At 35.5% G+C, this 19873-nt stretch overlaps 1 protein-coding gene across 4 annotated transcripts in view; it reads right to left on the reverse strand.

Annotated features, from left to right (window-relative positions):
- The window catches only part of fign (fidgetin), a 199701-nt gene extending 180252 nt beyond the window's left edge, over positions 1 to 19449 (reverse strand). For 3 of the 4 annotated variants that reach the window (XM_039757506.1, XM_039757505.1, XM_039757504.1), the window contains exons 1-2: positions 19354 to 19449; positions 18312 to 18484 (exon numbers count right to left, since the gene is read on the reverse strand). In XM_039757506.1, coding sequence (XP_039613440.1) covers positions 18312 to 18336 — 25 coding nt within the window. In that variant the 5' untranslated portion in view covers positions 18337 to 18484; positions 19354 to 19449. Of the gene's footprint in view, positions 1 to 6482; positions 7466 to 18311; positions 18485 to 19353 lie in introns of those variants that run through there. The other variant, XR_005634158.1, reaches the window with a different exon arrangement.
- Between the last annotated feature and the right edge of the window lie 424 nt (positions 19450 to 19873).

Here is a 19873-nt window from a genome sequence, read left to right on the forward strand (position 1 = left end):
CACACGTTGATAGTAAACGATGACGCTGAAGTCGCGTACCAAATCTTGAACACCCACACCGCCCAGATTTTTGCAGCTACTGAAACGCGTTAATTTCTGAAGATGCGCTCAGAGGATTCATCAAAATAACGCTGGGAACGCGTGGCAGCCATGATGTGTGTGCGTAAGCGTTCTGAGCATGAAGCATAAACCGGCCATTAGGCAATATATTCATTTTGGAACATATTTTATTGTATTGTAAAAGTGCTTTGCCACAGATGTCTCTATGAATGGTAAAAATATATACATTTTTTGTATTCAGATTTACTTTTTTTGCAGATCAGTGCTGCTGTACAAATGTGTAATGTATTGCGATCACATTGTAAACACAGAAGGCACTATATAAATGAGGAATCTGCTTGCCTGTATCAAGAAGCACTTTGTCATGGATGGCAGAACATAAACATGAAATCTGTGTGTGTGTTTTTGTTTTGTTTTTTTGTTTCTGTTGAAGGCACCAAACTAATAAAAAGTGTGTGTTCTTCCTAAAACTGGTTTCCATTAAATAGTACCCTACTACCAGTACATCCATTTACAGTAAACTGTGATAACTGCCTTTTTGGCGGAATACAAATCTGCTTTACGTTGCTATATCAATTTAAAGTAAAAACTTATTTTTGATTTGCTCTGCAAAGTATTTTAAGACGCGAGGCCTTAGATTTAATGTACGCCTTACCAGCACTCTTGCAATATTAAAATATAAAAATAAAACATTATCTTGTTTTGTTACAGCGTGACATAGTGGTAAAGGCTTTGGTCTCCAAACCCTAAGATTATGAGTTCAAATCCCACTACTGACACAAGTCACGTCACCTGCCTGTGCTCCTATAGGAAAAAACAAAAGAAATGTAGCCAATTGTATTTCAAATGTTGCACCGCGCCTTGAATACAAGCATCAACCTAAAAATTAGAAATAATAATAATAATAACAAGATTAGTACAGCAGCATTTTCAGGCAGTTGCTTTGAGTTTATTTTTAAGTGAACTCTTCTTCGTGTACTTGGGTGACAAGTCAAAAGTACAAAGTCATGGGAGACAAAGCTCTATCTATTTGTCTGTCTAATAATACATGCATAACAAACGAAAAAATAAAGATTCAGAATGATAAAATATGAAGTTGAGGGAAGGATCTAATTAATGGACAAGAATGACCACAAGAATTAAAACTGTTCAGGACCTGCACAACTTTTACGGCTTATGTAGGAAGAGCTGCTGCTGTTGTTGTTTGTGTGTTGTTTCTAAGCCGAAAGCCTCTTGATCTAATTTGACATGAACAATGGAAGGGCTGCTCGATACCCGAGAGTCTTCTCTCATGAATCCTTCATATGTGCAGATCAGTGCTGTTGAGCTGTTAAGATAAGCTGCTCAAAGAAATAATAAAAACATGATGCATCACCTTGGACTTCATATCATACAGTATGCTCTTCATGTCAGTGTTTTATTTTCATTTAGGAAAACTGTGTGAATGTGTGCACTTAAATGCAATATAAAATATATACCAGTAAAATGTAATAGTGAGCAAAAAAAATGTTTAAATGAAAATAGAGTGCTCATCTGATATTACTGAATAAAAGAACAATCATCAAGACAGGAAGTACAAAGTCTGAGGAAAAAAAAAAAAAATAAATCAATTGATAATACAGAATTGAAAAGCTCTTCGACTCAATGTATTAATTTCTTAGCTCTCATTAAGAAGCACCTTCAGGCTCATTTTTACTTTTAGCAAGTCAGAGTCATTTCTACTTTTGTTGGGGGGAGAACAGGAAAAAAGAAAGAAAAAGGGATCACATATGGATGTTATTTTCTGGAGGGAGAACAGAGATGTGAGTCAGGCCCCTAAAAGTCAACGCCAGTTCCACCCCAGGGGAATTTCTATAGAGAAGCTTAATTAGGATCTAGCTCTCTGTTCATAAATAATCAGATATTCAAAAGTACATTTTATTTGCTAAGCAAATCAAACCAAATGACTTTTCTTTTTTAATGAGTGATTAATGATCTAAGGAATCGCATTAATAAACATCATAAAAATGGAATTACTCACAGCCAAAATGGCCAGTCATGAGCAAGTACAGCAAAAGGGCAGGAATTTGAAGCGCAAAAATACGTTTTTTAGTAATAATATTTGTTAGTTGGAACTTTTTTGCCATTTCTGGCAGGTATTCTCATCACTGTGCCTTCAACGCGTTAGGCTCTAACTTTTGAAAGGGACAACACTGCACATTTGGAAAGAATTTTATCTAAATTTAATAATTTGATTCCAAAAGAAAAAGGTCTACTGGTAAACAAACAGCTCCAGAAATAACCAACAAAGATGCTAATATTAAAGATTATTTTAAGAAAAGTAAAAGAGATAGAAGGGGTATAACAGTAAATAGAGATATTGAGTTGTGATTATTTCATAAATATACTTCTAGATAGAAAAGTGAATGTAGATACATGAATAGACATATAAATTGGAAACCCTCAGAAACAGATAGGCAGATAAATAAAAAAACCTTCTTAAACATGCAGACAAGTAATAAGTAAGTAAAATTAACAGACAAGTACATTAACAGAAATTCAAATACTTAAATATAATGTAAGGTAAATGGTCAAAGGACAAACAAAATAGATGAAAAAACAACACATTAAAAAAATAAAACCAGATAAATGCACAGACAACCTGATAACCGAGTATATGAAAGAATAATATGGGTAGACTTCAACAATAATAAAGTAATGATTTTGTGGCTCCTTTTCAGAAATTTAGCCTTGTATAAAAAAAGGCCCACATTTGCTTCAGTTGCAAAAAAATGCTGCCTCACACAATTACCTTTTGTTTAAAATGTATTTATCATTGTTCAAACAACAACTTGCCATCTCACAAATTCTTTTTCTTTTTCCCTTTTTTACTTTAAGTGAATACTCCATTCAGGAGAGACTGAATGAGCTCCTTTGCACACACTCTCCCTTTTTCCATAAAAAACAATAATATTCAGATCGACTTTGTGGGCAGAGTTTTTCAGGCTTGACTAGAAGGCTCCTTCCCTTTTTTTTTGTTAAGAGCTTTTCAGGAGGAACAAAGTTGCCAATTGGTCTTCAAAATAAAATAAAAAAGAGAGAGAAAGAGAGGTGGGGGAGATGGAGGCCTGCCCCTTTGATGGCGTCTCTCTAAACTACCGTCAACGGGACACTTTGCCAGATACGTTAGGAGATGTCCACACAGCATACCACTTTGACATCATGAGCGAATGCCAGAACATGATCTCCTTCATTGTTTGGCCTCTCCAGATGTACTGGTTGGATTCCTTGATGTGAAGATGATTGTTTAATCATAAAACAGTTGTAAGGTGATGCTATTAAATTTGCCCCATGGTAAACATCTGCTTATTTTCCAATCTCACTATACAGCTTTGCTCCACAAATACTCAATATGTGACAGATTATCCTTTTTTTTTTTTAATAATCGTCTTTAAAGATCCCATAAGCATAAATGAATGCAGCAGATTAAACAATATCCTTAATGTTCACTTCATGTAGTCCCTAAGACTGATTCTTAACTTGTGCCTGTGAAACTCTTCTTGTAATGTTAAGCCCACTGAAGGGAAAAGAGCAGATAAAATTACTACCCACCTGATAATGAATGAGATAAGGCAGATATTAACAGTGCAGTAAATGGAAACACTGTGTTTATTGGCAAAAAGACCACAAGTTAGCATTCACTAGCTTATCTGTTGCTCACACAGACTATTGCTGCTTAAGAAAAAAAAAAGAAAGATGATACCAGAATCCAACAGTCTTATCTGTCCAGTCACCCAAATCTCTGCTGTTTGTGCAGGTGAAGACTTCAGGATGCATCAGAAAGACTAAACGAACACCCATTCATCATGCCCTCATACTTCATCATGATAGATCATGAAATCGTACATACATTTTAGAGAAAAGCAAAATACCATGGAAACACTTCATGTTAACATGAATGGCACTATATAGTAAAGATTGCTGTAATTCAGAACTAAAAAACAGACTAAACCAAATGGAGTTAAGTAAACAACAAGTCAACAAACAGGCCAATAAGTATAGAATGATTCTGTAAGCATTGTATGTGTAATAAGTGTTCATTACACAAGAATGAGCGAGTTTCACCTTTACTCTAATCATGGCATGTACTGTATTTTTTTAATTGTACACAAATCACTTTTCAGGCTAGAATGCTTGATCAACCTTTTAATGATGGAAGAACGTAAAAAAACTCTAGGTTGCTGACATTTAGGCTCAATGCTGCTTGAAGCTTAATCCTGTAAAATTAACAAACGATTCCTGACTTTAAATGAAAGACCAATAGAAGAATGTCTGTGTGTGAGAGAGTGTGTAAGAGATTAAAACAGTTCTATAACAGATAGTAAGAGTGCCTGTCCATCCAACTCAATTACTAAGCCCTAGACATTGTTTGTCAAATAGTAGTGTACAATCGTCCACTGATAAGGGATCTTTTGACTTTAGAAATTGTACACGTTGTTAACAGGTTGTGTGCTTATCCGTTCAATCTACTCTTTAAACTGATGTGTGCAATCTATGCAAGGCACTATATGAAAGGTGACTGACATTCAAAACAGCAAAGTGGCATTCTGCCAGCGGGAATAGCTACGATTGTCAGTTTGCAGCCCTCGTGAAGCATTCATTCTATTATTTCATAACAGTTTTTATTTATATAGTGCCTTTCCCAAGCTCAAAGTGCCTTTATGGATGCTATATATTTTTATGTAGCATTGCTGTGAATGCTAAGCGAGGCTCAAAGCAACCAAAAAGAAGGCTTTTAGAGCCAATTAGCCCCCTAAATACTGTATACACTGTTACTGTAGCAGCAAAATAAAGCTAGCATTACAGACAGAATGTCGATTATGGAGAATAACACAGAATCCACAAAAAGGCACAAGCAGTATATGAAATGGTCATTGGCTTGAGAAAAGCCAGTTTTAATATGAAGGGTTAATATGAAGAAGATTTAGAACTGAAAATGGTGAGCTAGAGTAGTATTATGTGCTTACACATTGTGTATGTATATAACATTCATTAAATATGCATACACAGAGATAACAAATGCTTTTGTCTATTTTTACAGTATGCACTATATACACATGCATACAAATGTATATACGCGCACATATAAATGTAAATATATGCACATATTGTATATTATAGTTGTACATACACACAAAAGTGGAGGGATAATTTATACATAATACATACATACACAAATTTAAATATATTCACATTGCATATATTATATATGTAAGTAATATACACAAGAGTATATATATATATATATATATATATATATATATATATATATATATATATATATATACACACATACACACACACACACACACACACACACAGAGTATACGCTGTATATAAAACGCACACAACTTCTGCATATACAAATCATACCAAGCATACTCTGTGACACTCTGAATGTATTTTATTTTATTTTTTTTTTTTAAGAAGCCCACATATCACATTTTTAATATTGATGAATGAACTCCACAAAACCAGCACCTATTAGCAAAGTTAGACAGGTTAAGGAATTTCACTCCCGTTTCCTTCTCGCAGCAGCATGCAATAATTATTACATACCATTATTGGCACTGGCCACCTTCAGCAGTCGACACAGATGCTACCAAGTGCGTCTCTGCGGATCCACTAGGCAGCCGATTCCCCGCGCAGAGCTGAACCAGCTTCAGTTTACAATCTGATTACACAGCCCCTTATTCTAGCAGCCTTAAACCTTCATGGCAGTTTACCAACATTTTTTCATCACATTTTTTACAGACCAGAAGACTGATAAGCTCTCAGGTAGCCAAGGTTCTTGCAGTCGATCGCTGGCAAACAGCCAACAACTCTCAGCAAAAGTACCTCAAGCTAGGAAGAATGGAGCATGCAGAATTTAGCAAACAGTTCAAAATATGAAGGCTTTCGCATACAATCCAAACTACTGAGTCCCCCCTCCACCATATGGGCTTGTAAATCTTTATTTAGATTACAGAAATTAATTACAAAAATAAAAAGCAGATAGCATATGCATAACCCTGACCTACCCTCATTTGCAATACAATTTCAATGTTTCGTTAGTTACCAGCTACAATATTCCGACTCCACATTATGCACATTGCTTTTACAGAACTGTGGTAAGAACATAACAATTAACTCCAATTTAATTTCTACAACTTCAGCCCATTTAACATCATCTTGCTTGTCAGAAAGAAACATATCATATCAGTGAAAAATTGTTTCATCCATCCATCCATCCATCCATTGTATGAACCTGCTGACAAACTGTAAAAGGTTTAAAAAAATCCCCTCTAATTGAGATCAGTTACAGAATTTTAGCCTTTGCAGATGAGGTGAGAGAGAAAATTTTTGCAGTTTTGATTTGATTAAAAATGCGGAACCTGTATGAGTTTTTTTTTTTTCCTCCCTCTCCATATAGCTTCAAACAGTTTTTGGTTTCAAAGTCCTTGACAGAAAGATTAACGTTCCAAAAGCAATTAAAAGGATTATCAGACAGTATGGAGAACAGAAAGTGGAACTGAGTCCCTCAGAGAAAGGGTATTGCTGAGAGCTCCTGGCAGCCTAGGTAGCACTTGAGCTTACTTGATTCTTTATAGCTTCTGGTCAATAAGATATTTCGTACAGGACGTCGGACCACCACAAAAGAAAGTTACTGATCAATGCTGATGTCTTAAAAATGGAGAAAGAAAAAATATGCGCCATTCGGGCTTAGCACAATTACAAGGACAATATCACAAATGATTACGTAATAAGGGGAATACATCAGCCTGACTGGAACTGTGACGAGGCCTTAAGACAACCCCACCCATCCGCTAAAAAATGTTTGTCAACATTTAAGAAAGTCATCTTATTCCTTTGCTATGTAAATAGAAATCTAATATTAGATATAATTTAAACATACAAAAACTATAGTTTACATACACAGAAATACCTCAAATATCATTCATTTAATTTAAATGCTCAAGCTCTATATTATGCATAGTATTTATTATTGCATAGTCACATACTGTACAAAGTACATGTTTTCTCAGTATGTTTCATACATATACAGAGATAAGAGAAAGTATTATTATATGATCCCACTCAGTAATGAGTGTCATATGGCAAAAGGGTTTTGGACATCACATGCTGGTAATTTTTCCAATGACAGTCTTGCTACTGTACATGTCCAATTTAAACTACACCGAGTCGGAGAAAATATTAAGAACCTATTACAGAAAAAAAATATATGTTCGGGAAATCCATATTCTCTAGAATGAAGAGTCAATGAGTCAACAATTATTTTCCTCTTGCTGTGCTGGTGAGCAGGCGTGTTCATCTTTAATTGCCACAAATATTTTACTTGGGCACAACATTTGCACATAAGAATAATCTATAAGAAATTAAAACAGATACAGAACTTTACAAAGAGAATCTGAGGAGATTTGCAAACATAGTCTATGAATACATTTAGTAACACTTAAAATAATCAAAAAACTAACTAATACAGACTGGTAGAATTACAACTCTATACGGACACCAGAATTTATTTCACACATGTATGTAATTCACATATTATAATAATATAGTAAGTGTATAACACATATGTAATAATACTCTGATTATGTGTGTGTGTGTTTGATTGTACCAAAAGAATATAGATGAGCTTGTGCACTTTAAATTCATCTACGGACATCATCTCTAAGTAAGTATTTGCACATAGCATGCATATATGCATTCCCTCACAGCTGAACATGTACAGTCCGATATTTATAAATCTATTGAGTTCTGAATGGATCATGGGGACACGGAATAGAGCAATACAAGATGGGTCGTGAACTCGGGAGCGGATGGGTTCAAATCCCATTTGTACCTTTCATCAGCTTAAGGCCACCCAAGGGAAGGGACGTAAGCCAGCAGGGATTTTTGCACTCACAGAGATCATTGTGGCCAGCAATGAATTCCTAATGCACTGGTAAAAGTCCTCATGTGTCCACTGGATGGGAAGAATTAAAAATAAAAAAAAGAGAAAGAAAGGAAAGTGCACTCATCATGCTGCTTAGAATATACCTCTGTAACAGGACATCAAATAGGCATTTGCAAAACTTGTGAGGAGGATTTATTTAAAAAAAAAATTAAATAAATAAATAACTGACATCTTTAGAGAATTGTCTGGCCTTAAGAATGAGAACTGTCATCGAGCAGCTGATGAAGAGAAAAATGTACAGAAGAGATTACAAATATCTTTTATCTTCCTGACAGAAGTCAGAAATATGCTGTTCTAATAGGCTCCAAGAATGAAAAGTTTAGTGAATCTAATTAAAATGTAAACAGTGTAATGAAGACATCAGGATTTTTTTAAGCAAATGTGTCTCTCACTAGGTGCCACTTGGGGTATGATAATTACTGAAGCAGATCTATGAATGCTTATGAATCTTCTACAAGTCCATATTAAAAGCACTGTCGCCAAACCGGGCTTTTTACACTGGGGGATTTACTATTCTAACCAATCCCCAGTAGTCCTCTGCCTGCTTCTCCTTTTTAATGATAAGAAGCAAAGAAGTGGAAGAAAAACACACACACACTCCAACAGAGATTCATGTTGCCTACCTCTTTAACAGCTGTATATTTTTTGACTCTAATGCATCCTACCACTCTTAAAATAAAACTCTACTATTAAAAAAAAAAAAAAGATAAAATATGTTAAAACATGACCTAAATGATTATATATTTTCACACTGAAAAGGCAAACTAAGTTCCCTATTGTAAAACAAAATGACTACAGAAGGTACAAGACGTGACATACCAATATATTATTGTCACATTAATTTCTGAAAGGTAAAAGCCATTACATCATAATTATATAATACTAAGGCACAGTTTACAAAGGTTTACTGCATACATTAATAAATCCCAGCAAACATCTATGGGCTCTCTTAGGAAGCGTCATCAATTTAATTTGAACCTGATTAAACAGGACTTCATGCTGCAAAGGGTTACAGGCATTTAAGTGACATAAATCACTGTATTGTTAAGACCAGGTAAATTCAAATTGGGTAGCTTTTTAATTCCTTAACAGCTCAAAACAGGAATCGTTGAAAAATGCCTTTCAGTTTGGGAAGATATTTTAACTTTTGATATAAGACGACAAAATATTTACAGTATATGCTATTTACGCATATGTCAGTATCTATCTATATCTTCGTCTATCTCAATATATTTCAAATTTTGATATAACAGAATATATTTACAGTATATGCTATATATACACGTATGCTTTATCTCTAGACATATCTAGATATCTATACATATATACACGCACTCACACATACATAATAAATAAAAATGCATTTATACGGCATTTTTACCATGCTCAAAGTGGTTCACAAATTAGTAACACTCAATACAAATTAACATGACATATTAAACTTCAAATACTACATTAATAAATGAAACACAAAGTTGTGAATTAGAACAAACAAAAGAAAATCTGGAATAATAACAAAACACTACAAAAACACAATATATCTATCACCACACACAAACACAAATACACTTGCATATGCATTCTATACAAGCATATGTGCACACACACACACACACACACACAGACATACAGGTATATAAAAACATACACAGATCTTCAGTAATGTGAGCATATGTATTCAATACACAGATATTTTATATGCACACTTTACAAGATATATATGTTAGGTTATACTCTGCACATGAACAAGTTATATTTATTGAAAATGAGTAATTACTGCTATTGCTACTCTGTATCTATAACTCTGTATCTGTTGGCTTCACTTGCAGGTAATAAACATTTGAGTCCGCAATATTCAAAATCATTTAAACATTTGATATTATGTACACTAGACACCTACATACAGTGTATATCTGTTATACAAATATTGTAGACATTAAGTACCTTTAGTGCGTGGACGTCTAATTATAACACTGCAAATATATTAAACACAGACACAAGCACATAATCCATGTAGCCTGGGTGACCAATGTAATACTCGTTTTATTTTTCCAACTATAAAAACAAATATGAAACCAAGTAATACAGAGCTCGTGGCAATGGACACATATGCATTAAAATAAATAAATAAATGTCCATGCCTTATGCTGTCAGTCAGAACAAAAAACTGTCTAAGCAGACAGTCTCTGCGTCTAAATGAGATGGTGTGTGTTGGGGGTGGGGGCGAGGTGGGGGGAGTGTCAAGGATTCATGGTCCTTCATCTTTGCAGTAGAGCAAACACGTCTCTCAGTATAGCAACAGACAGCTGCTTCCACTTTCTAATGCGCCCTAACTTAGATCACTGAAAGAATTGTCAGCGCACAGAGAAACACACAAAGATAACATAGCCAGCTGCCATAAGGGAAAAGAGAGAGGGGAAAACAGCACTCACATAAGAAATGGGATTTGTTCTATTTGCATGAGTCTGGCTCCCTTGGGTCCTTCCGTGCTTTTCAAATGGAAAGCACAAAAGACAACACTTAACATATTTGCTTAAAGATGACAACCTTGTGTTGATTTCATTTGAGCCTAGCTTTGTCAAGACTGCAGATATGAGAATGTATAATATCTGTAACAGAGACTGACAAATGTATCCATCAGTACAGTTGAATGATTCATCTGCTTAAACAGCTATTCTGCCTTCCCAGGGGTTTTATCCAATGAGTAAATTTAGTTGCTTGGAAAGTCTCTTTCATGCGCAACATTAAAATGTGATAAATACTGGGATTCTTTTAAATGCATAACATTCCCCTAGGATGACTTAAAAAAAAAAAAAAAAAGTCTTTAATGTGCCACTTACAAAATAAAGCGCAGTTCAATGAGTAAGTATTCAAAAAGAGCTATCAAATTATTATGTCTGTTTGTCACAACCCAAAAAACAGAAGGGAAAATCTCTTAAATGATTATAATTATCTTCTTCATTATCCTGCTGTCAGGAACTATTAAAATATGAAGCTGAATTAAACAAAATGACACATTATGTACATTACAGATAACATAACTTGCAATGCCAATTAAGCAAACAAAAAAAAAAAACATTGCAGAAGGTGGAGACACAGCAGAAACTGCAATAAAATGTCATCCCAGAATTATAATCTTTGCAGAAAAATATGTGCCAAGCCCCTGGTCCGGTTTTGGGGGGATGTTATAATAATTTACAAGGTGCTATATGAAACCATGTAACACTTTTTCCCCAATTTGCAATAGTAAAAGAGGCCAAATATGGGACATCTCTCACTGTTTAACCGCTTTAGTCCATCACAATATAAAATTAGCTTTAGAAACGTAAATAAGCTAGCAGTTGTGAATCAATGGAGCTAAATCACAAGTCTGACAGTGCAGCTTCTCCTGACAAGGATCTGAATCATCGCTGCATCAAATCAACTTTGTACACATGGCACTGTCTGTAACAGCCAAAGACCTTCATAGTAAAAGACTCTGCAATAAACAGTAAAATACAAAACTGGATATAAAGACCACAACAAAACGGGTAAAATTCAATCAGCACGGTGAAAGAATTCAGTGATGAGCGTGTAAGACTGAACACAGCCGCAGAAACCCACGCTGGACTTCAATACCCATGAATGTATAGCTTACCACCCACACGGTTTAGAACATTTAAAAAAAAAATAAATAAATAAATAAATTCTGCTTTATTTAAATTGTGGTAATTCTACTTAAAATTCATCCTTCATTGAAAAAAAAAATGTGTTACCAACAAAAGGATGTCATATATGTAAGAATGATGCTTAATTGGCAAAATCTGGTTGATATGACAAATATATACAAATGTATATATATATATATATATATATATATATATATATATATATATATATATATATATATATATATATATATATATATATATATATATATATATAGACAAATAGTAAATGACAGAAACCCCATCATGGGTAAAACTGAGGAAAAAAAAATGTAAAAAAATCACTTTTGTGTTGAACAGCTAGGCCAAGCCAAATGTGTCATTGTTCAGGTAAGCCAGTCTGTGTGGTTTCAGGTAATCTAAACACTTAATATCAGAAGGTATTACGTTCACAAAGGCACCTTCCTTTCCCAAATTTCTTATTCCCAATACCATCAAATTAATGTATCAATGTTAACAGTATGTCTTTTTCATGGGTCTAATGTCCAAAATTCGCCACTCTTTTGTATTTATTTTGCACCTCTAATCTACCGACCAGAGAAGGCAGCTAACTAATTTGTCTATTGATTAAGCCACAAGAGTAATTCTACTTTGAAACTCAGATTAACAGTTTAAATTGAGTAATAGTTTATTCTGTAAGTATATCAGTATGTGTTATATCCATTGCCACACCCAAAATGCATATGAAGAAGAAGAACAGAGTGCTCATCACTGCTATTTTTTTTTTAATTATTATTATTTTAAAATGAATCAATACTTATCACAGCCAAACTACAAGTGCGCAGTATCTCAGGTTGTTACAAAGAAAAGAGCCATTTTGCTAAAATTAAAGGATTTTTTTTTTTACTAATTAAATGGATCTTTATTTTAATAATAGTAATGTTCATGGCTTCAGTAAAAATGCTTTTTCTTCTATGTTTAAACCAAAAATTGACAGACTCGTACACAGTGCACTTGATGCTGCACTTTTAACGCAATATCAAAAGTGATTCACAAAACTGAACAGCTTTAATGGAATGAAGAAAATAAATCTAGCTAAATATTTAAGGAAATTCATTTTTACTAAGTGTATATAAATACAAAATGAAGGTTTTGCAGAATTCACGGGATGATAAAATATGTTTAAGTAATACAATATCATGGTATAATATGCTATACATAACTGTTGTATCGAGCCATTCGTCCATTTCGATATTTGAGTATAATGTGGTGCCACTAGTAAGGCCCTAATCCTGTTTCTCTTCATATCTTTGCTATCATTTAAAACACAACAGCTTTTCCCTTGTAGAACAAATGCAAGCAAATTGAATAATATGAATATATACATGTTTAAATTTTCACCTGGCAGTGTCCTTTTATTTTTAATCATTATTAACTTTATAACTGCTATTCCTCCATCTTAGATAACTATATGGAAAGATAACACAGCCGGTGACACAGGCAGCCTAAGGGTTATACAAAATACTTTAAAAAGTAAAAGCAGTATTCACCACAGGAGCAGTTTTTGCTCATTAATGTGTAAAAACTCACTGCTAAAAACCTAATTACACACAAATAATGGCCAGACTGGACCTTCAGGTTGTGTCACTGGCATCTACAAGCCAGGTATACAATCCAATCACCGCGAGATTGCTTCACTTTTCAGGCAAACACAATTTATTTCACTAGGATTTCAGTGATTAACTTCATTCATTCCGTGCATAACCAAAGTCTTCAGACCCAGCTACTTTAATGGTAAAACCAAAAACTCTCTATAATGTGTACTTCTACTGGTGTTCACCAGAGGTGCAAATGAATGGAGCTGAAAGCAATATTAATAGGCACACACTGACAATTACGTGTATTTAACATTTCAAAATACGCCGGCAGCCTGCACATAAGTAAGGTCAGCTGAAAGAAAATGAAAGCCAAGCATTTAGCCTGCTATCTTGACTCTGAAATGCTTCCACACGCTTCCCATGCACGTGCATGGCAAACCTGTTAGCTCCACCAGCGTGACCCTGCACATCTAGCTATCAGCCTAAATAGTCCCCTCTGCCCGTCAGCCCAGGAGACACACGCCGAGCCAAAAAGGCTTTAACAGGGTGGGGTCAGCGACTGTCATCCCACGTGCCAGCCGTCTTCGTGGCGATGGGGTGGTGCTCACCTTGTGGCTTCAAGGGCTTTACTAGAACTGAGAAAATCATCTGGCAGGTCACTCAGAACGCATTCACTTGTGAGCATCAGGTTACAGCAGGACTAACAAATACGCCAGTGCCTCCTATTAAAAGTACAGATCTGATTCAAGATGGTCATTGCTGGCATTCAGGGTGAGTTTGGGGTCTGGTTCAATTCAGATAAAAGAAGCATTAAATAACAACAACTCTAAGAACCACAAGAAATTTAACAAAAAAGAAAAATTAAATTTACTCTCTTCTCTCCGTTTCAGTTATCAAGATTCATAGGTCACTATTAAAAAAATGAATACTACTCACTTTACAAATCATTAACAATTTAGTTAAATGAACAGCATTCCTTATAATATAATACATCAGCATTATTTTACACCTGCCTGTACTCTTTTAATACTTCACCAAATAACACAGTGGTTTTGAGGTTTCAAAGGTAGCCTGTGTTTTTGTGTCGGTGTCTGTTGCCAATATTCTTGCCACTAACGTGTCCGCAGCGATGAAAATGCTACCAACGGGCATCTGCTGAATGATTCCATTATCGACAAGGGTCACCACATGGATTAAGTGTTGAAAATGAGTACGAAACAAGAGTTTCCTCTTTAGTAGCCTGGCAAGTGACTTTGTTTTCAAAACCATCATCGGTTCTGCAGCTTTAGATATGCAGAGGAGATGATGAAATGATTATCTTAATTATATTAAAATAAAAGGACGCCAAAGAATCACTATGCTTAAGTAAAAACTTTGTATGTATGGAAAAATAGTGACACTTTTAAGGGTTACATTAAGAGTACACGACTTAATTCAACACTGGTGATGGTGCTGTGAGGCTGTGACACAAAAGGTGCTGCTCTCTCCACCCTGATTGTAACTTTGTAATTGGTTTCAGCATAAAATATTGTTTCTTACATACAGTATTCTCATGCATACACATCTCTATATTGAGATACACCCTCTCCACAGAGTATCACATATGTACATATACATACACACAAAGAAATATTTAACATACCAACATGTGCAACCATGATACACATGGAGCATTTAAATATACTGTACACACACACTTTATATTAGGAGGTCTGTTATGAAATTAATCAGACTGATTAAAAAAAAAAATCCAACCAATTTAATGTACTAGTGGAGCTCTTACAAGAATGCTTATATTCATTTTTCACAACAAAACACACTTCAGTGTCATTAATTTCTTGCCAGACCTCTATATACACTCTCGACACGTGCCAATATATGGTACACACACACACACACATATATGCACATATAGATGTATACTGAACATCCAACACAGCATACTGTACAGTGCCACACAATGTATATTATAGAAACGGTCATACTGAATATGATACGTACATAGTTATACACACATTGATTGCATTGACATATACTCATTTATCTGGAAATGCAAAAATATGTCCAATCACATCAACTGATACAAATGCACACTCAATGCACGCACTCCTTACACATTCACTTTGCATAGCATGGAAACTTATCATGCATGCACATCCTTGAACATATATAGTGTACACACTCTAAATGCCCTAGAAATGTTAATATATTTATGTTGTATTATATGTATATCATATACAGATGTGTATACATGCACAAACACTTGCCCTACTGCATTTTATAAAGACTCGGTTATGCAAAAATTTTAAAATCAAAAATAAGGCTTTTACAAAATACACTTATACAAGAAAATGCTGGAGCCCAGATTCCACTTCAATCTGACTAAACTGTATAAATGATAATACTTTGTTTATTGCAATCATTCAGGAAAATACATAGATGATGTCCAAAATAGATTATCTACACACACACACAAAATTAAACAACTTTTTTTAGTACAAACAGTTATCAAGGAAACAGTTGCCCGAAATCCTTTCAAGTTTAAATATTTTTTCCCTGCCGAAGGTCTTTGCATTGCAAATCAAATATAAAGTTCAAAGTAAACGACCTCCACCAACCAGAAAGTTAGCTTCCCTACATTAGCGCTAACACTGCACTAATCAGGTGGTATTCATAAAAATGTTGCGGTAATTAACATTTTTTACATCATACGTCATTTATCACAAACTCTCAGCGGCAGTCGTCCAAGCCAGACAGACATAATGTAACTTTGCTGTCAGGAGAGAATTTATGTGTGACTTGCCATGCACACTTATCAAGAGCAGCTTTTTTATACTGGCGGAGCACTTGAAATGAAGTATGTAGGAAGTAAAATTTAAGAATGGTGTTTAATAGGACTGCATGTGTCTGAAATGGTTAAAGGGGGCGAAAACGGATCCTAATTAAAAGAAACGTTAAAAGTTTTATTGGAATAGAAGAGCCAGCAAGGAAACTTGATACAGTCCATCAGATCACGTGCTTTCAAACCCAAAATGGGCCACCAAACCTGAAGTGTACTTGGGACGAGTTACCACGCAAAATATCCTCCCCCTTATGTCAATATTTGGGCAGATAACGCTCTCTGATCGGTGCATGGCATGTCCATTTCAAGGCCGTATATCGACAGCATCTTCAACAAAACAGGGTGGTAGACCTTTTTATACAAATGACCACATACAGCGGTTTTATTCTGTGCAGTATGGACAGACACACACACACACACACAAATACAGAGGGTGGGTATGAGCGAGAGAGAGAGGGAGAGAGAGACAGCCGCCGGCAATACATGCTAATAAGGATGCCGATTTCATGAAACATTAAGGTAAAGAGTTTAACGCTGATTACTCATTTTGGTGAAAACCAAAACACCCAACTTTCCATCTGCGCGATCATTCCTTTGAATAGCTCCGAAGAGATAACACGGATAATCGATGATTTTTCCTAAACCGCTTTAGGAACTAATCGAATCAGATCTTAACAAGGCCAGTGCGCTTCTACGGGATGATTAATTCGATTAGCCTTTTACGGACTCGTCATTTACAGTATAAGAACTGGAAAAAATGGGTTGGTAGCAGTTAAGCCTAACGTGTTCGTATGCAGATGTGTTTTATCCTTGCATACATTCAGCAGTAGAACTTATTATCTAGTTTAAGTGGCCAAGGAAAACTCTCGCTAAATACGTGTCTCTTTACATTTTAATCACACATCATCAAGAAATTAAATATCCTTTCATGTTATGTACACTTCTGGCTAATCAAATCCTAGTTTACTTTTCAGTTTCATTTAGTCCAATTACGCACTTCACTCATTCTATTTTTTTTTTATTCTGGCACGACTTAATAAGCGACCCTAAAAAATATTTAAAAAAAAAAAAAATCACCATCAAATATCCAGTTCTTAGCACTCTCTGCTGCCCCCGATTTAAAATTTATAAATGCGAAATCCTCCTCATCAGAAGCAAGCAGCCCAATCTGCTCTGAATATATATTAGAGCTTTAACATGAGAACAGGGAAATCTCCCATCTGGTAATCACATTCCCCAGAGCAGCTCAGGGAGAAGGGCTCTGCTCTCATTCCTAAAACATTCCCCCCTGCAAATTATGTGCATCTAAAACAAACATCTACACCAAGGGTCCTTTTGACTCCATCTGATTCAAAATGCACCAAAAAAAGAAAGAAAATGCAATCAAATCAGTTATTTATCATTTGTTATGCAAGATGAGAAAGTGGATTTGCAGCTGTATTAGAAAACAGCAGCGCATCGTGATTGTCTTTTTATCAGTACAACTTATTTTAGATGCAAACTAGAAGCGCCCGTGCTTTTCGTGCGCGCTTTCCTAAAGAAGACAATACAACTAAAGAATTGGGTGAAAAAAAAAAATAATAATACATCTGCAGAAACAATATCAAAACCACACAGGATGTGCTGGAAAAAAAACAAAACGTTTTTAATGCAACTTCACAAATTATGCACTATTTTGCGTATACAAGCAATGGAAATACACGAGGGGGAGCACAGTTCACAATCAGAATTTCACATGCAATAAGCAATAGTGTGACCCCAACGTATCCACCCCCCTTCCCCAACCTCCACGAGGTCAGAACGATAGCCTCCAGTTGTGTTTCTGATTTCTGGTACCAAATTGTCCACAACCGATCCTAATACACCCTAAAAACATGTGTCAAGCAGTTCTACTGAAGACATGTAAATTTCACTCAACTTTTTCGAAAATATCGATTTCATTATTCAAAGAAAACATTAAAATATGCCAAAAGGAAATTGTATACACTATGGAAAATACAATGACATTTAAAACTACTAATAACTGATTCAAGAAAGAGCAATGTTCCAAACATTGGACACTTTGTAACGTATACAATGAAGCTCGGGGCAAAGCGTGCTTTATTCATTCCAAGTATTATAAATAAAAATAACAGAAATGGAAGATATCTGAAAATTTGACATACCATAAACACTGGTGCTACTGATCATTTCTTGCTGCAATAACAAAAAAAGCTGAATCGGAATTTTCTCAAGCAGGAATTCCAAAGGTTGCTTTTCATTAAAGCCACTTTTCCTCTCAGCTATCAGATTTCACTGCCTTGAAACGTGGGCCCTTTTCGTCAGGTATTCATTTAACCTACATGCATATAATTAAGGGGAAAGCAACATCAACAAAAGCGATCTTGGGTAACAAGTGAAAGAAAAGCAAGAGAGGGAGAGGGAGAGAGAGAGAGAGAATGAGAGGGGGGAAAGGGGGAAAAATACAAGCACATGACCAAAGAATGCAATGCAAGTCCATGTCAATTTTCTCTCGCTCCCGCAGAAACTAGCAAGAGCTCCAGGGAGGGCAGTAATAGGATCGGAGGATTGCACATGCCATTAAAAATATAAATTTGTGAAGCACTGCAACAACCCACATCACACGTCCACCCCTGTAAACTATCAGAATAAATCAACAATACATAAAGAAATGTGCATTCAGTTTCATTTTTTCTCACTCTGTTGACCCAATGACATTTTATATTCTAGTTAATACTGCTGCAGTGATTAAGTGATCACAACTTTTTCCTTTTTATTTTTTCCCCACAGAAATAGGTGGACACCAATTTCAATTATTTCAACTTCCCCACTTCGCTGAATCAGACTTACTTTGCCCCCCAGTTGTGTGTTATTATTAAATAGCACTCACATCCTAAAGACGAAAGAGGTGGGAGGGAATGGGGGTCTCCTTTTTTTAGGCACGACTAACTCCTAATCCTCACAAGACTTTCTAATTTGAAATTTAATAATAATAAATAAATAAATAAATAAGTTGCAAAAATAATAGTGTGTGGTTTTTGGTTTCTAGTACATTTTTTTACATCCACTATCATGTTTTGTGGTTCCTGGACGGCGCTTATGAAGGGTATTTTTCCCCCCCAGATAAAGCGGTCGATCTTCCGTGGCATCGCTCCGGTATTTAAAAAAAAATGCCTAGATCAAAGATATCCACATGCAAACTCTTACCTGAATGTGCAGCAAGGCAGCCCTGGATGTTAGAATAACATCGATCCGATGTGTTTGCTGATGAATGGGTACTCGGGTTAAGTGAGGATGCCTGCGATTTGAAATCATTCCAAGTTTCTGAAGGGAAGACTGACTACAGCCTCTGCCATGTTGGAATTTCAAACCCAAAACAGCTGCTCCGGAGAAGCTAGCACGCCACCCCAGTGCGCATGCGCCGATGCTGCGGAGCCAATTTCAAATCACTTTTTTTTTTTCTTTTTTTTTCAGTCCCCGGCAAGATTTATTCAAGCAGCCTTCGGCACAGAGCTGCTTGACTTTCGAGTGGCTTTCTATTTGAGCAGCAGTTTTGTGCGATTCTGAGCGGAGACGTTTGTTAAACTGCCAGTCGATGACTTTCTTGCTTCCCGATTTTTTTCCAGTGTGTACAAACATTTACACATTTTTGTGCTGTTCGCCGCTGTCTAGTTAATCATTAGTTTTGACTAGGGTAGCACTTAATTTTGACCGTTTCCTTAACATT

This window comes from Polypterus senegalus, chromosome 6 (assembly GCF_016835505.1).
Source record: "Polypterus senegalus isolate Bchr_013 chromosome 6, ASM1683550v1, whole genome shotgun sequence".
NCBI classification, from domain to species: Eukaryota; Metazoa; Chordata; class Cladistia; order Polypteriformes; family Polypteridae; genus Polypterus; species Polypterus senegalus.